This window comes from Sceloporus undulatus, unplaced genomic scaffold (assembly GCF_019175285.1).
Source record: "Sceloporus undulatus isolate JIND9_A2432 ecotype Alabama unplaced genomic scaffold, SceUnd_v1.1 scaffold_15, whole genome shotgun sequence".
In the NCBI taxonomy this organism is placed as follows: Eukaryota; Metazoa; Chordata; class Lepidosauria; order Squamata; family Phrynosomatidae; genus Sceloporus; species Sceloporus undulatus.
The window spans coordinates 3974363-4001504 of record NW_024802937.1 but is presented as its reverse complement, the minus strand read 5'-3'; the positions used below and the strand labels follow the sequence as shown (position 1 = coordinate 4001504).

Here is a 27142-nt window from a genome sequence, read left to right as displayed (position 1 = left end):
CCCTCACGGGGTGACCTTGGGTGAGACATACTCTCTCTACCTCAAAGAAAGATAAGGGCAAACCCCTTCTGAAGAAACTTGCCAAGAAAACCCATGATAGGGTTGCCTAGAGTTGCCGTAAATCAGAGATGACTTATTATTCCCAAATAATAATTTGGGAATTGTGGTCTATTAGTAGTAATAATAATAATTATTATTATTCTCAATTAATAATTTGGGAATTGTAGTTTATTGTCATTATTATTATTATTATTCCCAATTAAGAATTTGGGAACTGTATCCTAAATATTGTTGTTATTATTATTCTCAATTAATAATTTGTAAATTGTAGTTTACCATTGATAATAATAATAATAATTTCCAATTAATAATTTGGGAATCGTAGATGATGATGATGATGATCCTCAAATAATAATTTGGGAACTGTAGTTTGTGTGTGGCCCCAGATCTCTCTGACAAGAGGAGGCTCAGTGTCTCACAAACACTACTACCTTTCCCAGAATTCCCCGGCATCAGGGACGTAGCCAGGATTTTAGGAAGGGGGGGGTCCAGACTAAGTGCCACCATTATAATGGGGCTTGGGTGCAGCGGCGCAGCAGCACACACCATTCATTTTTCTAATGGAAGGGGGGGGGTCCGGACCCCAAGATCCCCCCCCGGCTACATCCCTGCCGGCATCGATCCAGGGGCAGTTAAAGCGGTCTCAGAGTGGATCATCTCTCTGTAGTGGGCTTGGGACCCATGCCTTGCGCTGGCGCCGGCGGAGAGGAGGACTGAAGGCGGAGCTGAAGGGCTGCAGCAGGAGGAGGAGAAGCAGGAGGCTGCTGCCTTCAAGGGCCAGGGAGCAAGCAAGCCAGGGAGGACCAAGGAGCCTCATCCCCTGCTGCCTGCCGCTGGAGGGATGGAGGCCTGAGGGGCAGGAGGCTGGGAGGGGGGGGGGGTCCCTGGCTGGCTGGCCATGCTCTTGCTGGGCCTGAGCCCCGCCTGGTCCCTCTCCCTGGAGAGCCCTGCCGCCAGGGAGGCTCTGCTGCTGGGCTCCGGAGCCGGATGCTGCGGCTGGTCCCTGGCCCTCTGCTGCGCCGCCGCCGCCTACGCCGCCTATTACTACCTCCGCACCATCGCCAAGGTAGGACCCCCCCCCCCCCTCCTCCTCCTCCTCCTCCTCGGCCAGAGGGACCCCTGCTGCCCCCGTCCAGCCCCTCCTCTCCCCCCCCCCAGGAGGGAAGGGGCACCTTTAGCTGTCCTTTGGGCATGCCCTACATTTGTCCTCCTTTGCCAGGGAGACCTGCCCTCCCTTTCAGCCTCTTGGCCAAGAAGGAATCCCCAGCATGTCCTCCCTCCTAAGAAGGACTAAGGAGCATGGCGTTGCCATTCCTAGGAGGGCTTTCAGCTTCATGCCCTCCTTTGCCAGGGGGACCTGCCCTCCCTTTCAGCCTTCTGGCCAATCCCCAGCATGTCCTTCCTTTCTCCTGAGCAGGGAGGGCTAGGAAGGATGAACTGATCTATTCTAGAGTGTGACCACTAGACTTGGTCCTCCTCCTTTTCTAGGACAGCTTCTGTCCAAGAAGGAATCCCCACCGTGTCCTCCCTCCTGAGCAGGACACACAACCATGGATTGACATTCCTAGGAGGAGTGCTTTCACTGTATGTCCTCCTTAGCCAAGGTGACCAGGTGTGGTCCTCCTTTTCCAGGACCTGCCCTCCCTTTCAGCCTTCTGTCCACGAAGGACTCTCCACCAGGCCCTCCCTCCTGAGCAAGGCTAAGAAGCATGCAATTGATATCTTTATTCTGCAGGGGGACCAGACTTGGACCCGGTGTCCTCCTTCTTTGCCAGGACAGGTCCTCCCTTTCACAGCTTTCCCTCTAGGAGGAATTCCAACACATCCTCCATTTTTCATAGGACTAAGATTAGGACGAATGCTATTCTACCGGGTGACCAGACTTGGACCTCCTCCCTTTCTAGGGCAGGTCTTCCCTTTCAGCCATCTGTCTAAAAAGGAATCCCCAGAATGTCCTCCCTTCTGAGCAGGACTAAGAAGCATGAATTGGAGTGTTGTTAGCTTTTATATGTGGTAATGTTCTCCATTTTATTGAATGCCCTACATTCTTGAAATGCCTTGTCCTCCTTCAGTAGAGTGGCCAGGTGTCCTCCTTTTCCAGGACCTGTCCTCCATTTCAGCCTTCTCTCCAGGAGGAATTCCCACAATATCCTCCCTTTTGAGCAGGACTAAGAAGGTTGAATGCCTGCTTCTGGTGTTTGGAGCTTTTCTATGTGGCAAAATCCTCTTTTTTTCTGCAATGCCCTCCATCTGGCAATGTCTTGACCTCCTTTGCGGGGAGGGGGGACTCAGGGTGATCCTGAGGGGAGACAGACCTCAGGCAGCTTGGTGGCTTGGGCAGCCCAACATCCTCAGGTCAGGAGGAAGCCAGGAGCCTGGGGTCACCGTCAGGTGAAGCCCTTGGCTTTGGATAGAAGGATGCTAGTCCTTGGCAGGGATGGGGTGGGAAGGTTTGCCTTTCAGCCCTGTTGCACATAGTGGTGCTAGGACTTCTCCTTCTTTTCCTTCTCCTCCTTCTTTTGGAGAATGCACTGCAACTCCCATCCTGCCTGCCTTTGGCGGAAGAAACTGTGGTAGGGTTTGACATGGCCCCAGGCGCCTGGGTGGTGTTGGTGCATTGCACCCAGCGGAGGCAGCCAAGGCAGCCAGTTTGGGAGGCAAGCAGGGAAACTCCAGTCCAAAACACCCTGCAGAAATCACCCACTTTGCTTGAACTGCCTCAAATGAAGGGGGTGGGTTGGTTTAAAAAATATTCTTTGAGTGAAGGAACAAAATAATGAATTGGGTGTCATGTTTCCTTCCTGATATCTCAAACTCTTGGTTCCATGTCAACAGATTTTGCCTTCCTTCATTTGAGATCTTGTCTGATATCTCTTCTGACTAACAGATCGGCTGTTCTGCACACTACTGATACTAGAAATCTTGTGAAAGGCTGTAGGGAACTTGGAAGACAGAATTGCCACAGTAGATAGAAAAGCTGCAGGAGCAAAGGTTAAGGATTTAGAATTAGTGGGCTGGGTTAGGGAGGAATCGAGCAGCAATGAAGGAGCATGTAAGGTGAGGAAATGTAAGTCCTTGGGAAGGGGGAGGAGGAGGAGGAGGAAGCAATAATTTAATTATGTTTGATGTTTCATGATGTTTTGCTCCATCAAAACTGTGAATAAAAACAAATGATTGCTACAGTGCGATGCATGCTGGGCGAGAAGAAATGTTGAAGGAAACAGGGACTTACTTCCAAGTAGACATGAGACTGGCTAGTATACTTAAGTGCAACCCAGTAATGCTGCCTTATTTATTTATTTATTTTGGTTTGTTTTTATTTCAGTGTATGGAAAATTACTCATTCTTGTATTCTCTATTCTTCAAGGTGATAAGCATGATACCAGAACAGTGAGATGGATATCTACCAGATAGCCAGTTTTCATACATTATTCATCTGTGTCTAGGGCTGATTCACCCAGATGACCATTTAATACTGGGCTTCTTGTGGGTTCTACTGGTCCTGTTTTATGCCAAGAGCTAAATATAACATTGAAAATTAGCATGCTGGCAGTGGTTTGAGTGTTAGCCTAGGACTCCCTGTTCTGTCATGGGAACCCTTAGGATGGCCTTGGGCAAGTGACAGCCTCTCAGCCTCAGAGAAAGCAATGACAAGCATCATCTGAATACAACTTGCTAAAAAAACACACCCCTTTATAATAAGGCAGCCATAAGTTGGAGGCTACTTGAAGGCACTTAATAACAACAAAAATCCAACATTTAGCCTTACCTAATGACAAACACTTTCTGATTAAAACTTGCAAAGAATCCCCATAAAATCCCCATACATCAGAAAATAAGTTGAAGGCACACAGCAACAAGTAACAATTTAAAGCAATGCAATTTAAGGTAATTGTGATTTAAAAGGTTCTTCACATGAAGATACTTGACCTGGCATCATCCACTTCCCCAATGAAAGTGTCAATTTCAGTGTCAATGCTGAACAGAACTGAATACAACTGTAGTATTTGGTGCTTAATCTATAGGTTGCCACAAGTCTTTGGAGTTTATCACATGGAAGGCTAAGTGCCCAAATCCCATGCAGAAACTGGACTTAAATTTCGGGAATATCCCGCAAAAGCAGGATCGTTTTCAGACACAACAGGGGCATTGAACATTAATCCAACAATAACCCACACAGAAAGTAGACAAAATCAGCCACTTTTTACTTTTGGGAAAATCCTGAAAGTAAAAAAGCTGCCAATTTTGTCCACTTTCTGTGTGGGTTAATATCAGATTAATGCTCAATGCCCCCAATGTATCTAAAAATGATCCCACTTTTACAGGATTTGTTCACTTTCTGTGTGGCTTAATTTCGGATTAATGCTCAATGCATCTGAAAACGATCCCACTTTTGTGGATTTAAATCCCAAATCTGTACAGGATCTGGCCGATTCCCTCCCATGTAATAAACTCCTTTGATGGTTTTGTGGAGTTACTAAATAGTCAAGCCAATTTTAAAATATGTATGCTGTGCAATCACATTGCCATACGTATTGCAGTGGGAATATCATGCTATGATTATGTTATGCTGATAGAATATGTGTTCTGCCACTTCAGAAATAAATCTTTCTTCTTCACTATAGGCCATGGGGCCCTAAAGTACAATATTTCCTAAAGCCCCCCAGAAACCCTAAAAAATCTGGGTAATATTGACCCTCAGTCCCCTCAAAATGGTTCCATCCCACTGTAAAACAATGATTTTGTTCCTTCAGTCATCAAAGTTCCAGACATACCTTAAAAACCTGCTTACACCCACCTCCTTTTTCCATTCTGGGTGGGACATTAGTTTTGAGCCATTTTGGTGGTTGTGGTGGGAAAATCACCCAGAAAAAAAAAATACTTTATTAGGACAACTAGGGGTTATGGCACGCCAGTCCAGCCCAGCGGTACAAAAAAACAAAAAAAAACAAATTGGTGTCCATCCCCTCTGTGAGTATCCACCTTACAATAGGACTTCTTAACAGGTTCTACAAGTGGAACTCTGTTGCTGTTCAGTGATTCTGTCTGCCTTTCTCCCACCCAGCCAGTCTTGCCATCATTGAGAATATTCTATTCACCTTCCCCTCCATTTTTAATAGTGTGCATTTGGATTTGCACCTTCCCCTTAGGTCCTCCCTCAGTTTGTTTGTATTTTTGCAACCATGGGTTTCCCGCCATCCTCTTTCATTGGGGAAGTGGATGATGCCAGGTCAAGTATATTCATGTGAAGAAAAGCCAAGTGAGGCAAGGCTAAAACAGGTCATGGGGGCTTCTCCCATTATCTGAGCAGCACAAATAGCCTTCTTTCCAGGTAACATAGAGCTAAATGATCTGATAAGGTTAAGTTACATTTTAATAGGGTCAACATCACAGAGGTGATAAGAGAGCAATTGCCCAATGAGATAGCCATTGAAGATCTGTGTCAGCAGAGTTTATAAAAATCCTAAGAAAGGACCAGTATACTCTAAGGAAAGTCTAACAAAGGGGAGCCTGAGGAGCAGGGACTCCTGTCTCACCTGGGGAAGCTAGCCAAGATTGGACAAATGGAGTTCACACTACACCTAGAACATCAAGGACTACAAATCCCATTTGCATCATGAGTAGCTAGGAAATGTTTAGTCAGCTTGTGCTAGGGTTTATGGTTATTTTGGTGATCTTGGCTGAAATGATCTAATCTATTCTGTAATATGTAGCTCCTAAATGTGCCTGAAGGGAAGGTAGCCTTTCATGTAAAGAGATATCCTTTTGTTATGTAGATTTCTTATTTAGAATAAAGCCTTTTCCTTTAAAAATACTTCTACCTCTCACACTCCTTTTTCATTTGCCTTTGCAGGTTTGGGGAGGTGAAGAAAGTCTCTGTAGAGTCAGAGATGGGAAGCAACCTCACAGTAACGTCCTCCTGAGTTACTAGGGAAAGGGGGGGGGAGTTCAGTAGGTGGTGGCAGCCTAGTTTGTTTAGGTAGTCTCAAGGCGCTCCATCCAGCTCAGGCAGAAGCAGGAAAGGGATCCAAGAAAACCCTCACATCATTTCATAAGCCGAGACTGCAGAATAATTTTCAGCCTAATAATCATGCTGCCTTCATAAAAGACTTTGGGAGCTCATATGCCACTGATAAGGGCTAAAACTGTGTGGGCACTGCTCAAACTTTCAGTGCCCCCCAGCACACATAACACTACTTCCCCACCTATTTTCCTTGTAAATGTTTTGCTCTTCACTTTCTTTGTCACCTCACTCTCTCTTCCAGCACTGTCTGAATACCACTTTCCCCACTCCCTGTCACTCTCTTTTCTCTGATACTCCATTCTCTCTCCTCCTCCCACAGTCCCTATGACCCCATGCTCTCATGCCCACACTGTCCCTTTCACTCCATGATCACTCTTCCCACTGTTATAGTCACAGTTACTCCATTGTCACCTCACCAACCACTCTTGCTGGCATTCTCCAATTCCAATCAAACTGCCACCCAATGATCGCTCCCTTGTTCTGTATTGGTTGCTCAGCTCTTCACTTACGCTTTCTTAATCCTCTGCTGTTAGCGCTTTGATGTTTGAAGTGCTGAGCTAAGTAGTAGTTAGTCCTGCTATTCTGAAGTGCTCAGGAAGTGACTGTAAGATTATTTAAAGGCCATGAGGAAGTTGGAACATATGGGTAAAACCCAGCCCGTGTTCCAAAGCAAAGCAAAGAAATAAATTCAGCAGTGAGACAGGAGACCAAAGGAAAAGGAGCATACCTGGATTTGTTACTGTTGTGTGCTTTCAAGTTGTTTCCAACTAAGGCGAACCTATTGGAGTTTTCTTGGCAAGATTTCTTCAGAGGAGGTTTTGCCTTCCCCTGAGGCTAAGAGTATGTGACTTGGCCAAGGTTACCCAGGGGGTTTCATGGCCAAGCTGGAAATTGAATCCTGGTCTCCATAATTTTAGTCCAACACTCAAACCAATATGCCACGCCGGGTATGAGAGCCTTATGGGCCAGATTAAGGGCACACGCTGGTTTCCCACATTCCACATAAACATAGGTCGAGGAAAAGACCATGGACAGCTCCCAGTAGACCCTGTTAACTGGAGCTCTCCTTCCTTTTGCAGCTATGGAGAGATGTCATCTCAGCAGAAATTTGATGCCCAGTGTAAGTGGCAGGATCTTTATTATAAATGGTTCAGCCACACTGGAAGAGCTGACTGTGATTTTCAAAAAGTCCTAGCCTAATTTATTTTTTGAAAGGGGGGATAAATTGAGGTACTGTTAATGACTTTTTGAGTCTGAGGATGATGGTAGACTATATCTTCCAGTTGAGAAGTCATGGAAGAAAATTCTGGAGTTTCTCCCCTGTTTGGGTCAGCCTGTACTTCACGCTCCTCTGAATCTTCCATGCTGAAACCTATGAAACATTCCATTAAATGGAGTCAGGGCAGTTAAAGTGCTGTCAAACTGCATTATTTCTACGGTGTAGGTGCAGCCTGTGTCTATGAAATTTTATGCTACAAATGTTTTTCTCCCAGTTAGTCTCAAAGATGCTACAAGATTTTTTGCATGCTGATACAGACTAATACAGATACATCGTCAAAGACAGAGAATGACTTCATGGTTAGGATGATAGGACGACTTGCTCACTGCCACCAGCCCACCCATTCTAATTTTTCATATGCCTCTTTTCTTTTTTACTACTAAGAAATTATTATTAGCACTACTGTTTATCTGTTCTTGTTTGTGTGGGTGTCCAAGTATATAGCAGGTTGCTGTCTTAAGAGCTGACCCAAAAAACTTTAATTCCTGGGGGGAGGGGATCTAAATGGTATCCACATATGCATAAACAGCAGAATACAAAGTACTCACTGGCAGGCATGGGGATTTCATAGCAGCATTCTTGTGCCCTTGTTAGGATGCTGCGTATTCCAGCAGAGTTTGTGCACAATTTCCTTGGGTCAGCTCTGTCACACTTAATGGCATCTCAGACCTGCCACTTGAGGAGACCATCCTGCATTGCCACATGGTAGTCTTCTCTCTCTCCTGCCTGCAGATTTGCATGATTACTACCATCATACAAGCCTGTAACTGTTTGACGTATTTGTTCTATTAAAATTTTTAATTTTTTAAAATTAATATCCTTCTCCCCAACTTCATACTACTCCTTATACTAAATCCTTGCCTGCTTTTCTCTCTAGAAACCTCAGCTGGTGACTGGCAGTGAAAGCTTCTGCCGCTTCTTACAGGACCACTGCCCTGTTGTGACAGAAACATACTATCCCACTGTGTGGTGCTGGGAGGGCCGTGTACAAACTCTCATTCGGCCTTTCATCACAGATCGACCCTATGTGCAATATAGGAAGTAAGTACAACCTGCTCGCATGAGCTTTAAATATGGACTCTACCCAGTGTGACTGTTATGATGTACCAGGGTGTACTGACTTCATACTGTGGCTGTCATGATGTAGCAGAAGTGGGAATCATGCAGCCATCCAGATGTTGTTATCCTACCAGCTCTAGCTGGTAAAATACTGTCAAATAACATCTGGATGGCTGCATGATACCTGTCCCATGATACATGATGTCTGTCTATACTTGTAGTGGATGAAAGGAAGGGCATATGCTGGAACTGTCAACAGAAATAAATGTCTACAACCACCCTCAAAGGTTACACGGCACACATTCCCAGAATGTAAGAACTAGTGAATGGGAACATATACTGGCCTAGAGCCTGGAAGAAGTTTGGGGGAGATTTATAGCCACACTGCCTCAGAGAATCTGGCCATTCTGGGCAAAAAAAAAAAAAAAAAAGTAACTTTCCCAATCTCTGAGTTTATCTCACCTCTGTGTTCCTGCTGACCTTATCCTTCGAATGGCACCTATTTCTCCATAGTGTTTTGCAGAAGCAGGAAAAAGGGAAGGGGGGCCCATGCACTTGTAAAATGAAACAAATTGATTCTCTAGTACTCTTGCATTTAACTGAGAGAAAAATGTCCTCTCATGCTCTGTTTTGCAGCTGAAACCAATACCTAGCTGAACTCTTTGAATATCAGTTTGAATATTAAATACACTCGTCCCTCCAAATTCACTGGGGTTAGGGGCACAGGACCCCCATGAATGTGGAAAAACCACAAATAACAAAACCACTATGTTTTCACCTGAGAGAACACCTCTCTGGGAACGTCTAGGTCCTCCAGTGCAACTCTGTGGTCAACATCTGCCAGACATTGACCATAGAATTGTGCTGGAGGAGCTATAAATGCCTAGTGGAATGTTCTCTCTGGGAATTTCTGGGTCCTTCAGTGTTACTGTTGGTTAAAGTTGACCATAGAGTTGTGCTGGAGGGCCTAAATATTAGAGATAACATATTAATAAAATCTGTGAATAATCAAATCTACAAAAGTCAAATCCGCAAATGTGGAGGGACGAGTGTATTAAAGCAAGCCCCAAAGAGTAATTATACTCAGCTAGCTAATATGTCAGGTGAAAAATCTGTCCCACTGCCCTCCTCTGCAAATGAGTGTGTGTAATTTCACTCCCACACCCTAAAGTTTAGAGCCTAAACAGAGCATCTTCCAAACAAGAGGAAGGTAACTATCCTCAATGGGAAAGGTACCAGTCGAACACATGTCTATTCCAAATGAAGCAGAGTTGGCCTGTCTTGCTGTATTTTTTCTCTCTTGTCCTAGAGAAAACTGAAGTAAAGAGGTTTCAGAACTGCTGAACTCATCAACCAATTGGAAAAATACAATCTAATTCTAACATTGGTTGCTGAATAAATGGCTTTCACTAGGCTGATGGCAAAGTTTCCTTCAAAGATTGTATCAGAGTTTGTAGTTTCTCTGGCATTTCCCCACACGCTTGCATAAGAGTCCTCTAGAATGTAGGAACACACTGCTGGAGCTGTGTATTTATAGCTAGGTAGGTATAGCTCACTAGGGATTGTGTGCAGGACAGTGAATGGACTGGACAGGAGGAAAAGTGTGTTGTCTCCTTCTTCTGCACCAAGCCTAGAAAAGAGACAGGATGCTAGAGCAGAGAAACCCACTCTGCTCTTCAGTGCAGCTCTTTCCCCCACAAGGAAATGCAGGTGGCTTTCTGGATTCATACCAACAAACCAGTTCTTGCAGACCACTGAGAGCTGGTCTTTTAAAAGTTGAATATATCTTAATTACACATTTCTATTACAACAATAATAGTTCATAATATACTGTTGTTGGGAAAATCCAGTCTTGCTATTCTTAGGATTGCAACTAAACTCAGAAGGTATAAAAAAAGTTGGAAGTGAGGACAAATGATATAACCATTCATACTTTCAAATAGTACTGATGTTTGGAGCTGTGAGCAGTAGCCCCACTACAATGATGTCCAACAGGCTGGGGGGCGGGGAGGCAGATAAGCACATTTTGTGGTCTTATGAGCACAGTGTGTCTGTACATCAGATATTCCATGGAGAAGGGAGAGGTTTATAGTTCATTGATGCTTTTATTTTTACTTTTGCAAAACTAATCTAGTGTTGATTTTCCAGTGAGCTTATCACTGCAGCAGATGGAGGACAGATTTCCCTGGATTGGTTTGATAATCATGACAGTGTACCTTACCCAGATTCCAACAGCAGACCCACCATCCTTTTGTTGCCAGGCCTCACAGGAACAAGCAAGGAATCTTACATTCTCCATATGATTCAGCAGAGCAAAACTTTGGGATACAGGTCAGTTTCACTTGTCAGCATTTCTACTTGACCTGCTTAGATTAAACCTGCACACACAGGAAGTTCCACTAATTTGTAGTGAATGATGCAGAGATAGAGCTGGAAGAAATTTCCTGTCCCTATTTTCCCATTTATCTCAAAAGCAGAGTTATAGTAGCGCATAGGGTGGCATGTGTACCACAGGTACTTCATTAACCAAGCCAGGGGAATCGCTGCAGCACCTCATAGCTTGGATGCACCTTACCTTCTGCACAGTAATAAGGATGGTAAGATTTCCTGATGGCAGGAAGCAATGCACAGAACTTGCTTATTTTTAACCTGAGATATAAAGTAATGGAGAAAGAATGGGTTTTAGAGGATTGAATGACTTTGCACCCCACCCACCAATACAGGTTACTTTAATCAATGATGAAGACTCTCCTTTCACCACTAAAATCATTTGGGAAGAGGAATCATGCCCCTCCCCCCCCCCCAGATCATTTCTGCAAAGAAAACCATATAAGCCCATTTCCGTTTCCATATTACTTGTGGAAGTGGGGAGGGGGGGCTTGCTGTCTCTATTACTTATCTTCATCTTTATCTGCAAATCATTACATTATCAAGAACATTTGATAATGGGTCGTGATTTCCAGATTGCCTTCAGCTGCACTATGCAGTTGCCCCTCCGTTCTCATGGACTTGAGGTCTGCGGTCTTGAATGTTCATGGATGGGTGATCTCCGTTATCCCCGCAGCATGCACCCCACTAGTGGGCATGTGCCCCATTCAAGCCTCTGGGGCTTGAATATCATTGAGTCTCCATTTTTGTGGTAGTGGTGGAGGGTCTGGAACGGATCCCCCATGAAAACGGAGAGCCAACTGTATAGGGAACTTAGAAAAGTTATCTTTGGGGCTGAAATTCCCAAAAGTCCATAGCCATCTTGTCCATTGGCATTTGGTCATAGGGACTGCATCCACACTGTAGAAATAATCCAGTTTTGACACCATTTTAACTGCTATGGCTCAATGCTATGGAATTCTGGGAACTGTAGTTTTGTGAGAGAGATCTGGTGCCACAACAGATGACAATTCCAGATTTCCATAGCCATGTTAGTTAAAGTGGTGTTAACTTGGATTATTTCTGCAATGCGGAATGCAGCCTAGGTGATTCTGGGAACTGTGGTCCAAAAGGTAATATCTCCGGGCTTTATGTGTAAGTAATAGTAATTCTTTCTAAAAATCTGTCAGAATCTGGGAGCTAATAGAAAATCTCAGAAAGCCACATACTCCTGCTCTCTCCTTGACACCCTTAAAGCCCTCATCTGTACTGAAATCTGGTCCTTACCTGCTAGAATACATTTAGCAGTTTGTAGCTAGTGCACAAATGCTCACTATTGTTTCTTGGTAGTGGTGAGCAGAAATGGAGTTGCTGGTTTTCCTGAGCCTGAGCCCCCTCCACCACCATAAATTTTTCAGAGGGAAAAAGGTTGGAAAAATCAGTAATTTTAAGGAATGGAATGAGCTGACTGTACAGTGGATCAATGATTTGTGGTGAGCATTTTGTGTAACTGATAGACAGGCACTTTCAACAGAAAATACATAACTATGTGTTTTATGTGTGTCTGTGTCACTGTTTTGAATCATAGGCAAATCTTGAATAATAAACTGGAGCAGCTTTGAATCTTCATATCCAAAGGCACTCTGGTTAACAGTTCTGGTAAACAAATCTCTTTTGTTTTTTTAAAAGGTGTGTGGTCTTAAACTATCGAGGAATTGCTGGTGAAAATCTCTTGGTAAGAATTGCTCTTAAATTAGATAAAATATAGAGCAACTGTGAACAAAACACATAGCAAGAGCATAATTGCCAATACTTGGAAGCATGTGATACTTCCACAAGCAATCCACCCTAAAGCTATCACTAGAATGGGTAGTTTTTCAGCTGTCCTCTCTCCTCTTAGGGGTTGGGCCTTGTTTTACAATTCCGCAAACCTGGGTCAGTAAACTCCTGCAGACTACATATTTGATTTTGCATGGTCACAGAATTCTGTCCCATACTAGAAAATCACCAGTTTTCAGATGTACCAGATACCCTACTGTTAACAACTCAGTATTTTCTAAAATAAACATACTCCCCTTCCCATCTAACAAGAAACAAGGAGAGGCTTGTATCCAAAGGCAGGACTCATTAAGGAAGTGCGTACATTGCTAAGATCTTGCTGTCCTGCCACATATTTATAGTCTGTGAAGGGCCACTGCAATGTTTCATTGCTTATGGAAGTTTGGAAAGTTAGTTTTGACTAACAAAACTCTCAGAATTTCCAAGGATTAAAACAAAGTATAAGACTTGGTTTTCTTACTAAAAGTAGAAAGAAAGAATTGGTTTCCGGCAAACATTTGGAGATGAATGTACAAAAGAGTTTTGTGGCACACTAATTCTTTAAATTATATATCAAATGAAGTGAAAAGATCTTTTGTTTGCTTCCATTTCGGGATAATGCCAGGTAATCAGCTTTATATGTGCCAGTGCTGAAAGACTCTAATTTGCAGTTGTAGCCTCTTTAGTGAGAATTTTGATCTATAATCCCTTCTGAATGATTTTGAAACAATAATGAAGAAATGTGTCTGCAAAGTCCAGGCTCAAGTAAGTTCTCTTGTGAGCTGAGATAACTTTACACTTTTTAGCAAACACTGAAAAGAATAGCAGCTTTTAAAATCTAGAAATATATTAATAGCATGGTCCTATGCATGTTTATAAATCCCACAGTATTAAGTGGGGCTTACTTTTAGGTAGCTAGCTACAGGATCACATAAAACACACATACCTGGAGATACACCGTGTTTAACTAAGTAGGAGTTCTGATTAAACATGTTTAGCATTTGCATTGCATGTTGCTATGCCAAATGAGCATTAAAATGTTTTCTCTGTTAAAATTGTTAAAAAACAATTCTTCAAAGAAGCTGAACTATGATTTTGTTGTCTTTGGCAACTAGGAGTGTATAAAGAGCAAAAAAATAAATAAATCAATACATCTAATGGTTTTTAAATGCTTTGAGTCCAACCTAGAATCTATCTGTATTGAAACGTGAAGGTTTTGCCCTTTCACCCAGTTGTCAGACAGTATTTTATGGACTTGTTTACACTGTGTACCTACTACTGCCTTCAGATTGCCATAATTATGTCTTTTTTTAAAAAAGAAACCTGTTCCACAGTATTCTAAATTTTGTGAATTTTGTAATGAGTATAAATTAAATGATCAATCAAAACTGAAGACTTGCCTCTTGAAAGCTAGTAAGTTTATCCTGTAGCCCCTATTACTGCTGAGGTTTCACTTGGCAGTTTAGAAAAGTTACTTTTTTGGACTACAGTTCCCAGAATCTCCAGTGAGCATGACCAGTGACATGCTACCTGAGAGAATGGTTTGACAGTCCAAAAGGGTAATTTTTCCAAGCTCTGCTATATTTTCATGATGATGATTATGATGATGATGATGATGATGATGATGATTTTGCAGTTTTAAGGGTTAGAAATGCATTCTTTTGTATTTACAGAGAAGTTAACATTTTGAGGAATGTGAATTCTGGTATCATTACCAAATATTGTGCCTACTGTATACTTTCATGGAATCACAGGCCTGCTCTTAAAATTTAAGCAATCAAAAAAGTCTGGGACAAAAGTAGGATTAAAGAAAACTCTTACACATTACTTGTCTAGCTAGCCAAGTTTTGCCTATTTTTAATGGTCATGACATTCCACATCTGCCATCACTGGCCACCCAGTCTCATAAGGAGAGGCCAATAATTGAACATGAAAGTCTAAACTTTTCCATGCAAAACATGCACTGTGTCACTGAACTCTTTCTTATTTAGAGTTAATGATTAAAAAACATGGATAGCCTGATATTTCATCCATTACTTTAAACACATGAGATAGCCCTATGTTGTACAGGAAAGGGAACATCATGACACACCTCTCTCTAATCCTCCTAATCCTTGATTTCTAGGATGTCTTCTAAAAATAGTTAGGGAGTTGAGCAGATCGGTTCCATCTTCTGCCCCTCCATCAGCTTGACACTCCAACATTCCTTAAATCCCAAAAGCTTGCAGATCGTTTTCAGACCCTTTTTGTTTTATTACAGATTCCAGGGAAAGTTCTTTTTCTCACTCATATACACATAATCTGTTTTTTGTGGCATCCAGTTTTACTTTGAAACTGACTGATAGTCAACCATCATTTTTAGAGGACATGGTTTAGGGCAAAGATGAGGGACAGGAGACCCTTTGGATGTATTTCTTTGGAATTGGGCTCCAAAGCCTGATTACAAATACACATTTTGTAGAAGGCACTGAGATGTTGGATTAAATTGCACAGCAAGAACTATTTTGTGGGTGTACGTACTGGGAGTGAGATTTAAAATGTTAGTAATATACATTCATGCTCAAAGTATACATGTACAAAACCATGTCTTGGTGAACAACATGGAATGGATGAAGATTATAATTTATCAGAGACCTGTTTGCACTGAAAGGAATTTTTGCTGATATATCCCTCTCCCTGAAGACCTCTGTCATTTTGCTTTGTAGTATTAAAGGCTACATGGAGGGGGGGGGGGAGAGGGGGAGTGTTACAGAAGGAGGGTGAATTGATAAAAAAAGTTATCCTCTTTTTCTTCAGTAGAGAGCTTCTACTGGATCTCAATCAGTTCTGTGACTGGAATAAGCCCTTCCGCTCATGGTATGGGCAATCTGGATCTAACTTCACATCTTCTAAAAATGTCCTTTGGGTTAATTTTACTGAATTTTGCTGCTGTATAAACCATCCTGGTGCTGTTTTGTTTTGGTCTTGGTTTAAGGAGATACATTATTATTTTTTCATTTTTTAATTAAGATTTTCCTATTACAATTTTTTAAAAACACACGCACACAAAACCAAAAAGCATAAAAATACAGAAAAATAGTAAGAAATGTTAATGAGATACAAAAGAAAGAATATAGATGTGACAAAACAAATTATGATTGTATTCTTTCTCACTTTTGGCTTATTCTAGACACCAAGGACTTACTGTGCTGCTAATACAGAAGATTTGGAAACTGCTGTTAATTATGTACACAATTTGTACTCCTCAGCTGCACTAATGGCATCAGGTGTTTCCATGGGAGGGTAAGCATTTATATAACAGATGCCACGGCAGTATAGCTCTCTGGTCCTTGGAAAGCAATTTGCAAAGGCTGATGGTAAAGATTATTCTTATCTAATACAGACTCAATGGAAAATGACTGGGTCTCATTTTTCTCTATTGTTCTACTTTTCATCAAAGAAATATGAGCTGACAGAAGATGTAGTTTTTAAGAGATGCTTCAGTTCACTCTTTTACATGCTCAGCTTGTAACCATGTTTTACTAGCAACTGAGAACTTTACCTGTGAATAGCTACAGTACCTGTTTTAAAACTGTAAGTAACATTATTTCATCCATCCATATTCTTTATATCACATATTCATCTCCCCTCTAGAACAAGGACTGTATTAGTGCTTTTAGTTTTGAAAACTAAAGCAGAATTTAACTATAAAATTTGAAGGAACCACTACTGCAGGATAGTTATATTAACCTGTCTCTTCTGACTATGTAGGATATCATGTTCTAGATTTCTGAAGACGGTAGGGTTTTTTGAACAAAGCTCATGTTGTCTGAGCTTGATAACCAAAGACGTATAGACGTAATTATCACAGGTCATAATATAGGCCTCATATCATGCAGGTGAGCTTCCACTTACAACAGGAATTCCCTTTCCCCTCTCGCTTTCCATCTTCGAATTTAATGTCTCCCAATCCTCAGTTAAAGGTTTCTACAGCAGATTCAGGAGCTACAGTACAACTTTGGATATAAAATAGAAGATATTTTGCTCATTACCCTAGACAGTCAATGAAATGCAACTGATTACTTGATTGTTCCATGGGATTTTTGTATTGTTGCTATTAAGAGATCTGAAGAGATTCTTAAAAACACATAATCAAAAACTGAAGACTATGTTGATTTATCAGAAACTTTGTGTAAAAGGTAGTAAAACCAGCAGTCTTTTTTTTTATTAGTAGTAGGGACATAAAATAAATATTCCCCCTCTTTCTTTCCTCCACTCCATGTTGAGCTGTTTTGATTGCACATTTGGAACATCAATCTATAAACCAGAATACCTTTAACCTTAGCCAGTTGTGGTTTCTCTGCAAAAGAATAGGCCATCTATCATCGTACGCTTTTACATTTCATTCATTATAAAAGGGCAACAATATTTATTATATTCACTATTGACATTCCCATAAACTAAATAAAGTGTGAAATGGCTGCAGAAGAATGTAGGCCAAGTTCTCCTGGTAACACATATGTGCCAAGACTTCCTAAAGGAATGCACACAGTGAGATGGATCCAGCAAAGATAATGAATTGGTTAATTATAAGCAATGTTCTTTTTGTGGGTTTTTTGGGCTATGTGGCCGTGTTATGGAACAGTTTATTCCTGACGTATTGCTGGCATCTTCAGAGGATGCTGGCATGGAAGTGAATGGGGTATATATACTGTGTGACTTGTGGTTGAGAGGAAGTGATTTGCATGTTAATCAGTGTGTTGTTGAATGGCAAGGCCTCAGGATGTCTATTTAATTAGTGATCTATTGTCTGTTGGGAAAACCCCTGACCCAGCAGACAATGGATCACTAATTAAATAGACACAAATCCTCCTTGCATATCCTCACACCTTGAGGCAAAAATCTATGGATGTCGGCTGTGAAAGCCTTCGACTTCACAATATTCTTTTTGTTATTTCCCAATCCTTTTTGTGTTGCACTCCCATGTATTTGAAAAGATGATGCCAAGGATTGCTGGAAATGATGCACAAACCAATAAGCAGAAGTGGCTTTCTTCTCTTGCAAACTACAGTATTTCTTGATCCAACCCAATTATTTTGTGTAAGCTTTTAATTTAATCAGTTTCAAGATTACACTCATCCATCTTGGAATGTGATGATAAAGTAGTAAAAAAAACTAGATCAGCAGTCCCACCTGTCATGATAGGCACTGTCTTGACAGTGGGGGGCAATCTCTCTAATACATCGGCTAGTACAAATGCTTAGGACTGAGATGCTAGAGTAGTAAGTACACTACCTATCAGTTGCATGGGTGGTGAAGTATTTCTTCAAACATTTGTTTCCTTTTCTACTTTCAGGATGCTTCTCTTAAATTATCTGGGCAAAACAGGCAGAGAAACACCACTGAAAGCAGCTGTAATTTTTTCAGCTGGATGGAATGTTTTTGCATCTGCAGATTCACTGGAAAAACCAGTGAATTGGCTTCTCTTCAATTACTATTTAACCACCTGTTTGCAATCTTCACTTATTAGGTAAGTGTGAAATGCAGTCAGTTTTGAAACATGTTAAGGATATCAGTTATCTGAAGAAGCGCTTTCATTAACACCAGCTTGCCTGTATTCTTAAGTTAACATTTGAAGCCCTATCAGTGCCTCCACCTATGAAAGCAGTTAGGCTGATGGAGGTGCAGGAAAAGGACTTTTTGGTAATGGCCTCATATATAGAAGTGCCTCACGATCTGACCCACATGGTTGCTGGATGGGGCTGTAGTCCCCCAGAAGGATACAGGTTGTCAGGATGTGGTCCTGGATTCAACCCTGAGACTAGATGCCCAAACATGTGGCCAGAAGTACATTTGTACAGTTATGTTTATGGAGATTTCTGATCTGGCCATGGTGACACATGCCTTAGTTACACCCTGTTTGGATTACTGTAATGAGCCAGAATGGTGCGTTGGTTTGAGTGTTGGACTACAACTTCCAGCTCAGCCATGAAAACCCAGTGGGTGACCTTGGGCAAGTCACATACTCTCAACCTCAGAGGAAGGCAATGGCAAACCCCCTCTGACCAAATCTTGCCAAGAAAACCCCATTATAGTTTTGCCTTAGGGTCACTATAAGTTGGAAATGACTTGAAGGCACACAACAACAACAACAATAACAGCAACAACAACAAAACGTGCTGTAGGTGAGGGTGAATTTGAAAAGTGCTCACAGCTGGCCCAAAGAGCTACAGCCAGACTGTTGACTGGAGCTGGTTGCAGGTAGTATACTAATCCCTATGTTAGAACACCTCCACTGGCTAAGTGCTGGTTATGACCTATGAAACGCTATATGGCTTGGGTTCCAGTTACCTTTCTTGAGTAAATAAACAGACAGGGTCCTGTCTTCTCATTTGAGCCTGCTCAGGCTTTGAAATCTTTGAAATTTTCAGGGGAGGAATTTCTCTTCAGCCTATTATCATCACAAGTCCATGTAGGAAAGACCAGAGAAGGACTTCCTGATGGTTGTTCCTAGGCTCTGGAATATGCTTCCTAGGTTAGTTTGATAATCAAGCAAATGCAAATTTTATAAAATTAACATTCTTGACCTTAGTCAAGAAGCTCCCAAGTTTCACTGCTTGTAAAAGACTTTGTTGAAGCATCAAGAAACTGTTTAATGAACAGTGATGGGACTTACATCCCTAGTTTGATTGCCTTTCTCCTTATTCTTCCTTCATCAGAGGAAGACTTACTCTAACACACTTTTGGGACCTGACTGTTTTTGAAGAAAAGGGCTTTTAATAGTGTGCTGTACTATTTTTTATTCTTTGGCCCCATACAGACAGGCCAAAATAAAGCTGCTTCAGGTCACTTTGGAGGTATGCTGTTTAAATGATGCATGCTTACTAAGCGTCTGGAAGCTGCACCAAAGCTGCACTACAGTCCTTAGCACTGGATCGTGGCTTTGGTGCAGCTTCTGGACTCTTAGGACGCATGCATCATTTAAACAACATGCCTCCAAAGCGACCCGAAGCAGCTTTATTTTGGCCTGTCTGTATGGGGCCTTTGTCTCTCAAATAAAGATGTTTTATAGGATTTAATTCTACAGATATTTAATTACCTTTGAATAATTCTTTTTACCTCTCTGTGTTTTATTCTTATCTATATTAATTTTGTAAGCTACATTGGATCTCAATTCCAAATAAATAAATAAAATATGTTAATGGCCACTGCCTGATAGTATTTCAGGCAGCTACCTCTTCTTTGCAGAAAGATCCCATTTTTAAGTATCTAATAGAATGACATTTTCAGGTTGTCACTGTGCATAATTTATAGCATTCTTGTTCTATCTGACAAGAAATTTTCTCTCTGTGTATTTAAATAATTTGACCCAGTTTTCAAGAGCCATTTTCTTTATTTTACAGACATAGGCGTATGTTTGACAAGTTATTTGATATGAATCTTGTCATGAAGGTATGAAAATTAACCATTCCTTTTTAATGTCCCGTTAAAATTTTACCAATACTTATAAAGGGTCTTTAATATAAATTCTGTATTTCAGGCTAAGACCATTAGAGAATTTGACAAACAGTTCACCTCTGTCATGTTTGGCTATCCTACACTTGAAGATTACTATGCAGATGCTAGTCCATATCGAAGACTGAAAAGAATTGGCATTCCAGTGTTGTGCTTAAATTCTCTAGATGATGTCTTCTCACCAGATCATGGCAAGTTCATGTACTCTGTTTGTCTTCCTCTTATGAAAATGTTCTTGGTTGACCTTGGAAGTAAGTTCAAAATATACCTGAAATATATTAGGAACACAATACAGAGTTTGGGTGGAGGAGGGTGCAATATGCTTCTACTTAGCAGAATTTTCACTAATACAATACAACCCCCATATCTATGGAGGATATATTCCCAGACTTAGCATGGAGATGTGAAACTACAGGTAATAGCAAACCCTCTTGAAAGGGTTCGGTAAAGTACCATATATACTCGACTGTAAGTCAATCTCATGTATAAGTCGAGGGCAGGTTATCGTGCCTAAATGATGGATTTTGATATGATTCATGGATAAGTCGAGAGTAAGACTTAGGATCATGTAAAAAGGGATCTAAAGGATGAAGCAAAGGAACACAATGCTAAAGAACTTACAAAATTGCAAGAGGCATAAATGTTTGTGTTCACACTTAAGGATGGATGAATGAAAGAGTAGAGGGGTGGTGGTCTATGACAGTGCTTCCATGACAGATTACACTCTTGTGTTTCACCAGGGGATGGTTTCTATTTTTATGACAGTTAAGGTCCAGTACTTACATTAACCCATGGATAAGTCAACTCAGATTTTTTGGGCCAGTTCTTTGACTATTTCTAGACTTAATACATGAGTATATAAGTATGTGAATACATACCATAGAATTGTTATGGAGGACTAGAAATGCCTAAACAAAATGCCTCTCTAGAAATCTCTAGGTTCTGCAGAGAAATCTGCAGAGAGAGGGGTCATATTGTAAAGGGTACGGTAATCAGAAAAGTGAGACCTGCATACAGCACATTTCATACTTCTTGATTTTTATTCTTATGTAACTTCCCAGATGGTAGGTTTTTGTTAGTTTAAAATGATGTAAAATGAAGAATTGGCCATTAAGACTTCAGCATTCCACTACACGAGTTTTATATCTCACCCGAGTGACATTTATTTCTCTTATTATCATGTGATAGGTTCGCCATAGGGTCACTGTAAGTTGGAAGGATACAACAACAAATACCCATCATAAGTGCACTTATTTTTGAACTACCCATTACACTACCAGTTTTGCATGTTAGTTTTAAGATAGTATCTCAAACTTACATTTTCTTTCCGTTTCCCCCCTTTTAGCCATACCAGTAGCCATTGCAAAACAAAATCCCAATGTAGCTTTGATCCTTACTTCTTATGGAGGCCATATTGGTTTTCTAGAAGGACTGTGGCCAAGAAAGTGCACATACATGGACAGAGTCTTCAAGCAATTTGTTCAAGCTGTGTTTGAGCATGGAAGCAAAATCTTTAATCTATAGCAATTTTTCAGAGCCATGACTACAGCACATTGACATATGATCAGGGTAATTATGCTTAATGCACATAATTTAGCAAATAAGCCAGCAAATGGGCAGAAACCCATACAATTTTGCTTAAATACTTTGCAATAGCACTATGTTCTTTTTAAAAAATAATCTGTAAGTATGACCTTAGAGAAAAAAAACACCCTGGTGGTGGTGGGGAAATGTTTTAAGGCTAGATAATTAAACTGACAGTGAAGGGGTCTTAACAGTAAGAACTGAACAGACTATTGACTCCTGCCTAGTTGGATTGGCATGCAGGGATTAACCCAGTCATGGTGCATTGCTGCTCCTGCCATCCCAGAATGACCAGTCACAGTAAATCCAACCTTTCATTTAGCAAATAAGCTAAATAAACTCTTATGTAGCAAATAAATAGATAAAAACTCTATTGGGAGAAAATATTCCCAAAGTTTTGCTTAAATACTTTGCAATATTACTACTGTTCTGTTTTTATTTCAATATGCCTTCTAAGAATGACCTTAAAAAGCAATCTGTACACATTAAATTGCACTTAACTAAAACCTTTAAGTAAACAGAAGATAATTACTCAGGTTTTTTTTTAATTTAGATAACTGACATTTAGGAATTTTGCATTAGATTACTTGTTCTCATGCACTTAAAATTCAGAAACAATTACATTGTAAGTGGGCTTCTAAGAGCACTGAGGAAGAAAATGGTGTAGAATTTTAAACAAAGAATTTAAAAGCCATCTTTTAGCCATGGACTGCAGGAGCATTCCTGAATTTTGCACTTGTTATAAATGGTGGGTATTATATATACAGCTTTTTTGTTTTTGTTAATACCATATATGTCTTAATTTTTTAACATTGCTAGTTAACTTCTAACATTTATATTTATACCAGATATTTTATGTGGCAATACAGAATGGAAATAAAGTACATTTTCAAATTAACATCTCGCATTTCATGTTTTACACATCTGTACAATATTCCTATGTAAAATATACTTAATATTAACAGTGAAGTACAATGGTCCCACTTGCAACACAACCACTGATTTAGTGTCAGCCTTGTTCTATTTCAGGGAGAATGAAACGATCTGTGAAGTGTTTTCAGAAGCATGAGTTCTTTCAATTTCAATTTCATTTAGTTAATCCCTAAATTGGTCATCTCAGTTGCCTGTCCTTTATTTTCTACCAGCCCTCACCTTGTATTGAAATCTTTCTGAATCTACTGTTTAATCATTTTAATAAAATTATCCTATTATGTACTATTTTGTTACATTAAATAAATATCAAATTTAATAATTTAATAATTAAATACTTTGCAGTTGTAATATTTCTAAGTTATTACTTGGAATATTTTCTTAATGCCTTAGCCAAAGATTCCCCCTTCTCTCAGGTAGAATAAAAGGCCATTTTCACAAATGACCTTTTCCTACAGAAGAAATAAATAAGCAGCAGCAGAGGATTCCTCCATCAATGGATTTTAGTCCAAAAATTTAAAGGAGCTATTGAAGGTGCTGAGCCTATATTGCAAATGGGTTTCAGCACCTTGGACAGCATCTTTAAAGTCTGGCCTAATGGAAAGTGAATTCCCCGCCCTGTTGACAGGAGCTGTCTGCATGGACAAAAGAAGTGGTTTCACCCCATTTTGAGCCCTACCTATTTATATGCGCATTTGGCCAAAACGGGAAGAAACCAGGATGAAACCATGTTCCAGTGATAAACACCAAAGCAAAATAATCCTGATTTGCTCCAGGCCAAGCCCAAAACACTATCACATTGGCACACAAACTACGTGACGGGAGGGTGATCATTTTATTGAACAGCTAGACATTAAGTGTCCAATGGTCTTGCAGCTGGGTGGGATGAGGGAGGTGATTGCCAGTTGCAATCATTTATGCAATGGTACACATATGTTCAAGGAAGTGAAAAAAAAGAATAGAGCAGTGCAGCTTGATTCTGCAATTGCTCCATTGTGACTAGTTTTACATCAGGGGCTGGGTGGTATAGATTGCCTGTGGGTGTTCAGCCTATTTTGGAAGCGGGCTGGATGGACAGCAAGGTGGGGAATTCACTCAAGAAACAATGGGGACTACCCAGATTTCCTTCTCCATCTGCTCAGTGTCAGGGAGATCACTATTGATGCATATGGAAGGGGAAAGACTGCCAGGTCATGTGGCATAGCTTTCAAGAAGGCATGCCTACTGCCACCTCTCTTTAGCTTACAAATTAAGCACTTAATGCTTTTAGATATAATACTGCCCTTTGCTATGGAACCATTCACAGAAAGGAAAAGGGAAATACTATCATGGGGAACACCTTCTGCAAAAATAATAGTGCTGGGGCAATACACTAGCAAAAAATTGTGAAAGTGTGTGTGCTTTTTCAGAGATTGTACAGTGGGGCCTTGATATCCATGAGGGATTTGTTCCGGACCCCTGTAGATACAAAAATCAGTGCAACCTTAAGTCCCATTGTCCCCAATGGTGGTGCATGCACACGGCTGCACCACAATTCAGGTGAAGTCCCATTGTCCCTAAATCCGTGGATGGCAAGTCCATGGATGCTGAGGTCCCACTGTCTAAGTGCAATCTTTAATGTGGTCTATCATCCTGCACTACATACACACAGCCTGCCCTCTCTTTTGACATGCTGAATGGGGGGTTAATCTAGTACTGAACAACTGATTAACTCAGGGCATTGAACAATCTGTTACAAAAGTAAGAAATCCAGCATTATTGAAAATATCTGGGGTTTAGGTGTATGTCTTTACTATTTTTCTATGCTACACTACTGTGTGTAAAACACATGTACAAACACACAGCCCTGCCATTTCCTACTTTTGGTTCTTAAGACAAAGAATCAGAATGATGTATGAACCCACTTGTAGGCTCCCTCCATCACATGTGCCTTCTCTTATATTACCAGCTAATCTGCTAATACTGAAAACATTTCCACAATAGCAAACACGCATACTGTAGCAAATCTCAACAACTTTATCATGACACAAAACTATTGTGGAATGATCATTTTTTAAATTTTTATTTTTAAATTTTGAAAGAATAGTGTAGTTGCCCTCAATGCTCTTATTCTCCCTATTTCGGTTTCAACACAGTTCAGTGATCACTCTCCCTGTACATCACAAAATCAGAGTTCATAATCTTTAAGTGAGATGACAGTGGACCTTGTGTAGAAAAAAGATCTGTAGTATGGTTGATAAATGGGGACCAGGGTTCCATAAAAGTGTCCTTTGATATTTCCTGATATTTCCTGTTCTCTTGAGTGTGGTAGGTTAATTTTTCTGCTAAAGCAGTCCATCAGAATCTAAGTAACCACCGCCTAATTGATATACTGGCTTCCAAACCCTAGATATCTCAGCTTGAACAGCACCTAGCAATACAGAAATTGATTTCTTATGTGGTAAATCTGTATTGTTCACATCAATAATCAACAGCATTAATAAGATATCTTGAAACAGTGTATCTTAGCTTTTTTGACTAATATCGGGGGGGGATCTTATTTCAAAATTGGAGGTGCCTAGGACAATAAATCCACATATATTCTAAGACTATCTAAGGCAAACATGTACTCAGAAAAAATATTAAGCAGCCCAAGTTCATGTTTTAGCCCAGGCGACAGACAAAACCTCATGCAGTGCTGTCTTTTGCTGTAGAGCTGGAATATAATTCTGTTCTTTACACGCTGGCTGTGAGATTCTGGAAGTTGTAGAGAAAAAATTACATTTCCAAGCTGTGTTGCTATCACTGTTCAAAAACAAACAAACAAACAAACAAACAAACCACAAACCAGCTATCTTGCTCTTTTGGTGTGTGTGAAAAAAAATGTTACTATAGGTACAAAGAAGTTTAAATCAGAAAACAAATCCAAGCTGGCTCTCAGAAAGGAAACTCGCCATGTACCCATATATGATTTATAGAAACTTGCAAATGCAAAGAGGATGTGTGTTGATAATGTCAAGAACTGAACCGTGGTGGTTTTCTACCCCTGTTACCTTCAGTTCCATCATACAGGCACTGGTTTCTTCATAACAGATGAGGACAGACTGAGCTATGGACACTGTACTTTGCGATGTAATGAGATACAAGAATGGAGATGGATTACAAAATACAGTATCGCCTTCTTGGTAATTGGAAATTGGCCAACAAGGCTATTTTCTGTGTGACTTTCCAGAACAGCAATAGTGACATCTGTCTCTTTGCTGTAAAACAGGAGTGGGGAAAATTTCCTGTAAAGGGATTTTTATTACCAGGAAGGGCTAGGGATTGGCAAGTGAAAGTGAGGCCCCTGTAGCTATGTGATAAAAGTGCCCTATCTGTATCCAGTTGAAGGTTATTAGGTCAGTAGGACTATTGGCATCTGTCTCCAAAGACTTCACTTGATATATCACTAAGAAAGGAACTAAAAATCTTTGGCCTTCAGATGCTTACCATTCCAACTCTCAAAAATGCTGGCTAGTATGGCCAATGGATTACAGGAGCTGAAGTTCAAAACATTGTCAAAGGTTACTCACTCCCTAGTCTAAATTGCACCTCCTTTCCTCTTTAAACAAATTCTTTTTCCCCTCAAGACCATGACATATATGCTAATTCCTGTATTCATATGAACAGAATGGAACAATACCATAGATATGCTGCAGCTACAAAAGATGATGCCTTCCTGGTCATTACATCTGTAACAGAAAATTTAGTAATGGATAGAAAGAATGTGGAAAGAATGAGAATAGGTTCCCACACCACAAAAAAATTGAAAACTAGTTCAACATGTTTCAGCAAACTTTTTCTTCAGAACTAACAATATGCCAAAGTGAAGTGAAACAACTAGTCCTGAGTAAGTAAACAGCAACATGCATAAGTAAATTTTAAAAAGATCACTTGAAGGCATCATCCCATTCCAGGTATGGTTCCCCACCAACCACCCTCCGCTTTTCATACAATTCCCATTTTGGTGGTCAAAATTATGTTTTTTAAACATGCTGGGGGGAACTGGTGAGGCAGGCTTATCAACTGTCCTCTTTTCTGTTTTGCTGTTATGCAAGAGATTCAGGATACAGCTGCTGTTTAGCTTGCCTGTTGTAGGTAACTACACAGGGCTATTTTGGACCTGCTGTTTAACTCAAGCTTTGTTTATTGCACTATTTGCTACAGGCACAGTGCTGCAGCACAACAATGAAAGTCAGTGTTTCTCCAGCTCTCCTTCATCATCCTTCCATTGCCAATTCTGCTGAAAAAACTTCCAGCTAGATAGAGGGAAAGTGAGCCAAGCAGGCATAAAAAAACCATTGCAAAAAGAAGCTCCACCATCAGATACTTTGTTAACTGTGGTATGACTATAAGTAAATCTGCTCTATCAAACTGCTTCCTTCTACACAATTAAGGCACAAGATCATTTCTGACTTCTTACTGGACAGCCAACATAAAGGACTTCATTATTACATTAGTCTGATTCTTCTCCCATATAGAAGAAAACAAAAATGGGCAAAGATGAA

General features: G+C 40.6%; 1 protein-coding gene across 3 annotated transcripts; it reads left to right on the top strand.

The window, feature by feature from the left end:
- The first annotated feature begins 762 nt into the window (after positions 1-762).
- Positions 763-22584, top strand: LOC121917341 (phospholipase ABHD3-like). Of its 3 annotated transcripts, XM_042443243.1 has the most exons (10): positions 764-1126; positions 7165-7205; positions 8242-8405; positions 10572-10754; positions 12480-12525; positions 15778-15890; positions 17944-18117; positions 19991-20039; positions 20128-20293; positions 21448-22584. In XM_042443243.1, the coding sequence occupies exons 1-10, from the start codon at positions 1048-1050 to the stop codon at positions 21624-21626; spliced, it is 1194 nt and encodes a 397-aa protein (XP_042299177.1). In that variant the 5' UTR covers positions 764-1047; the 3' UTR covers positions 21627-22584. The 3 variants fall into 3 exon arrangements, with proteins under 3 accessions (XP_042299178.1, XP_042299177.1, XP_042299176.1); XM_042443242.1 differs by lacking the exon at positions 7165-7205 and having other exon boundaries at positions 765-1126; XM_042443244.1 differs by lacking the exons at positions 7165-7205; positions 17944-18117 and having other exon boundaries at positions 763-1126.
- The last annotated feature ends 4558 nt before the right edge of the window (positions 22585-27142 follow it).

What these genes read in the sequence shown, in the direction of transcription:
- LOC121917341 (XM_042443242.1), top strand. Translation starts at nt 959, where the DNA reads ATGCTCTTGCTGGGCCTGAGCCCCGCCTGGTCCCTCTCCCTGGAGAGC. An exon ending in CCCTATGTGCAATATAGGAA is followed by an intron (nt 8,406 to 10,571) that starts GTAAGTACAACC and finishes TTGATTTTCCAG; the next exon opens with TGAGCTTATCACTGCAGCAG. An exon ending in ATATGAATCTTGTCATGAAG is followed by an intron (nt 20,040 to 20,127) that starts GTATGAAAATTA and finishes TCTGTATTTCAG; the next exon opens with GCTAAGACCATTAGAGAATT.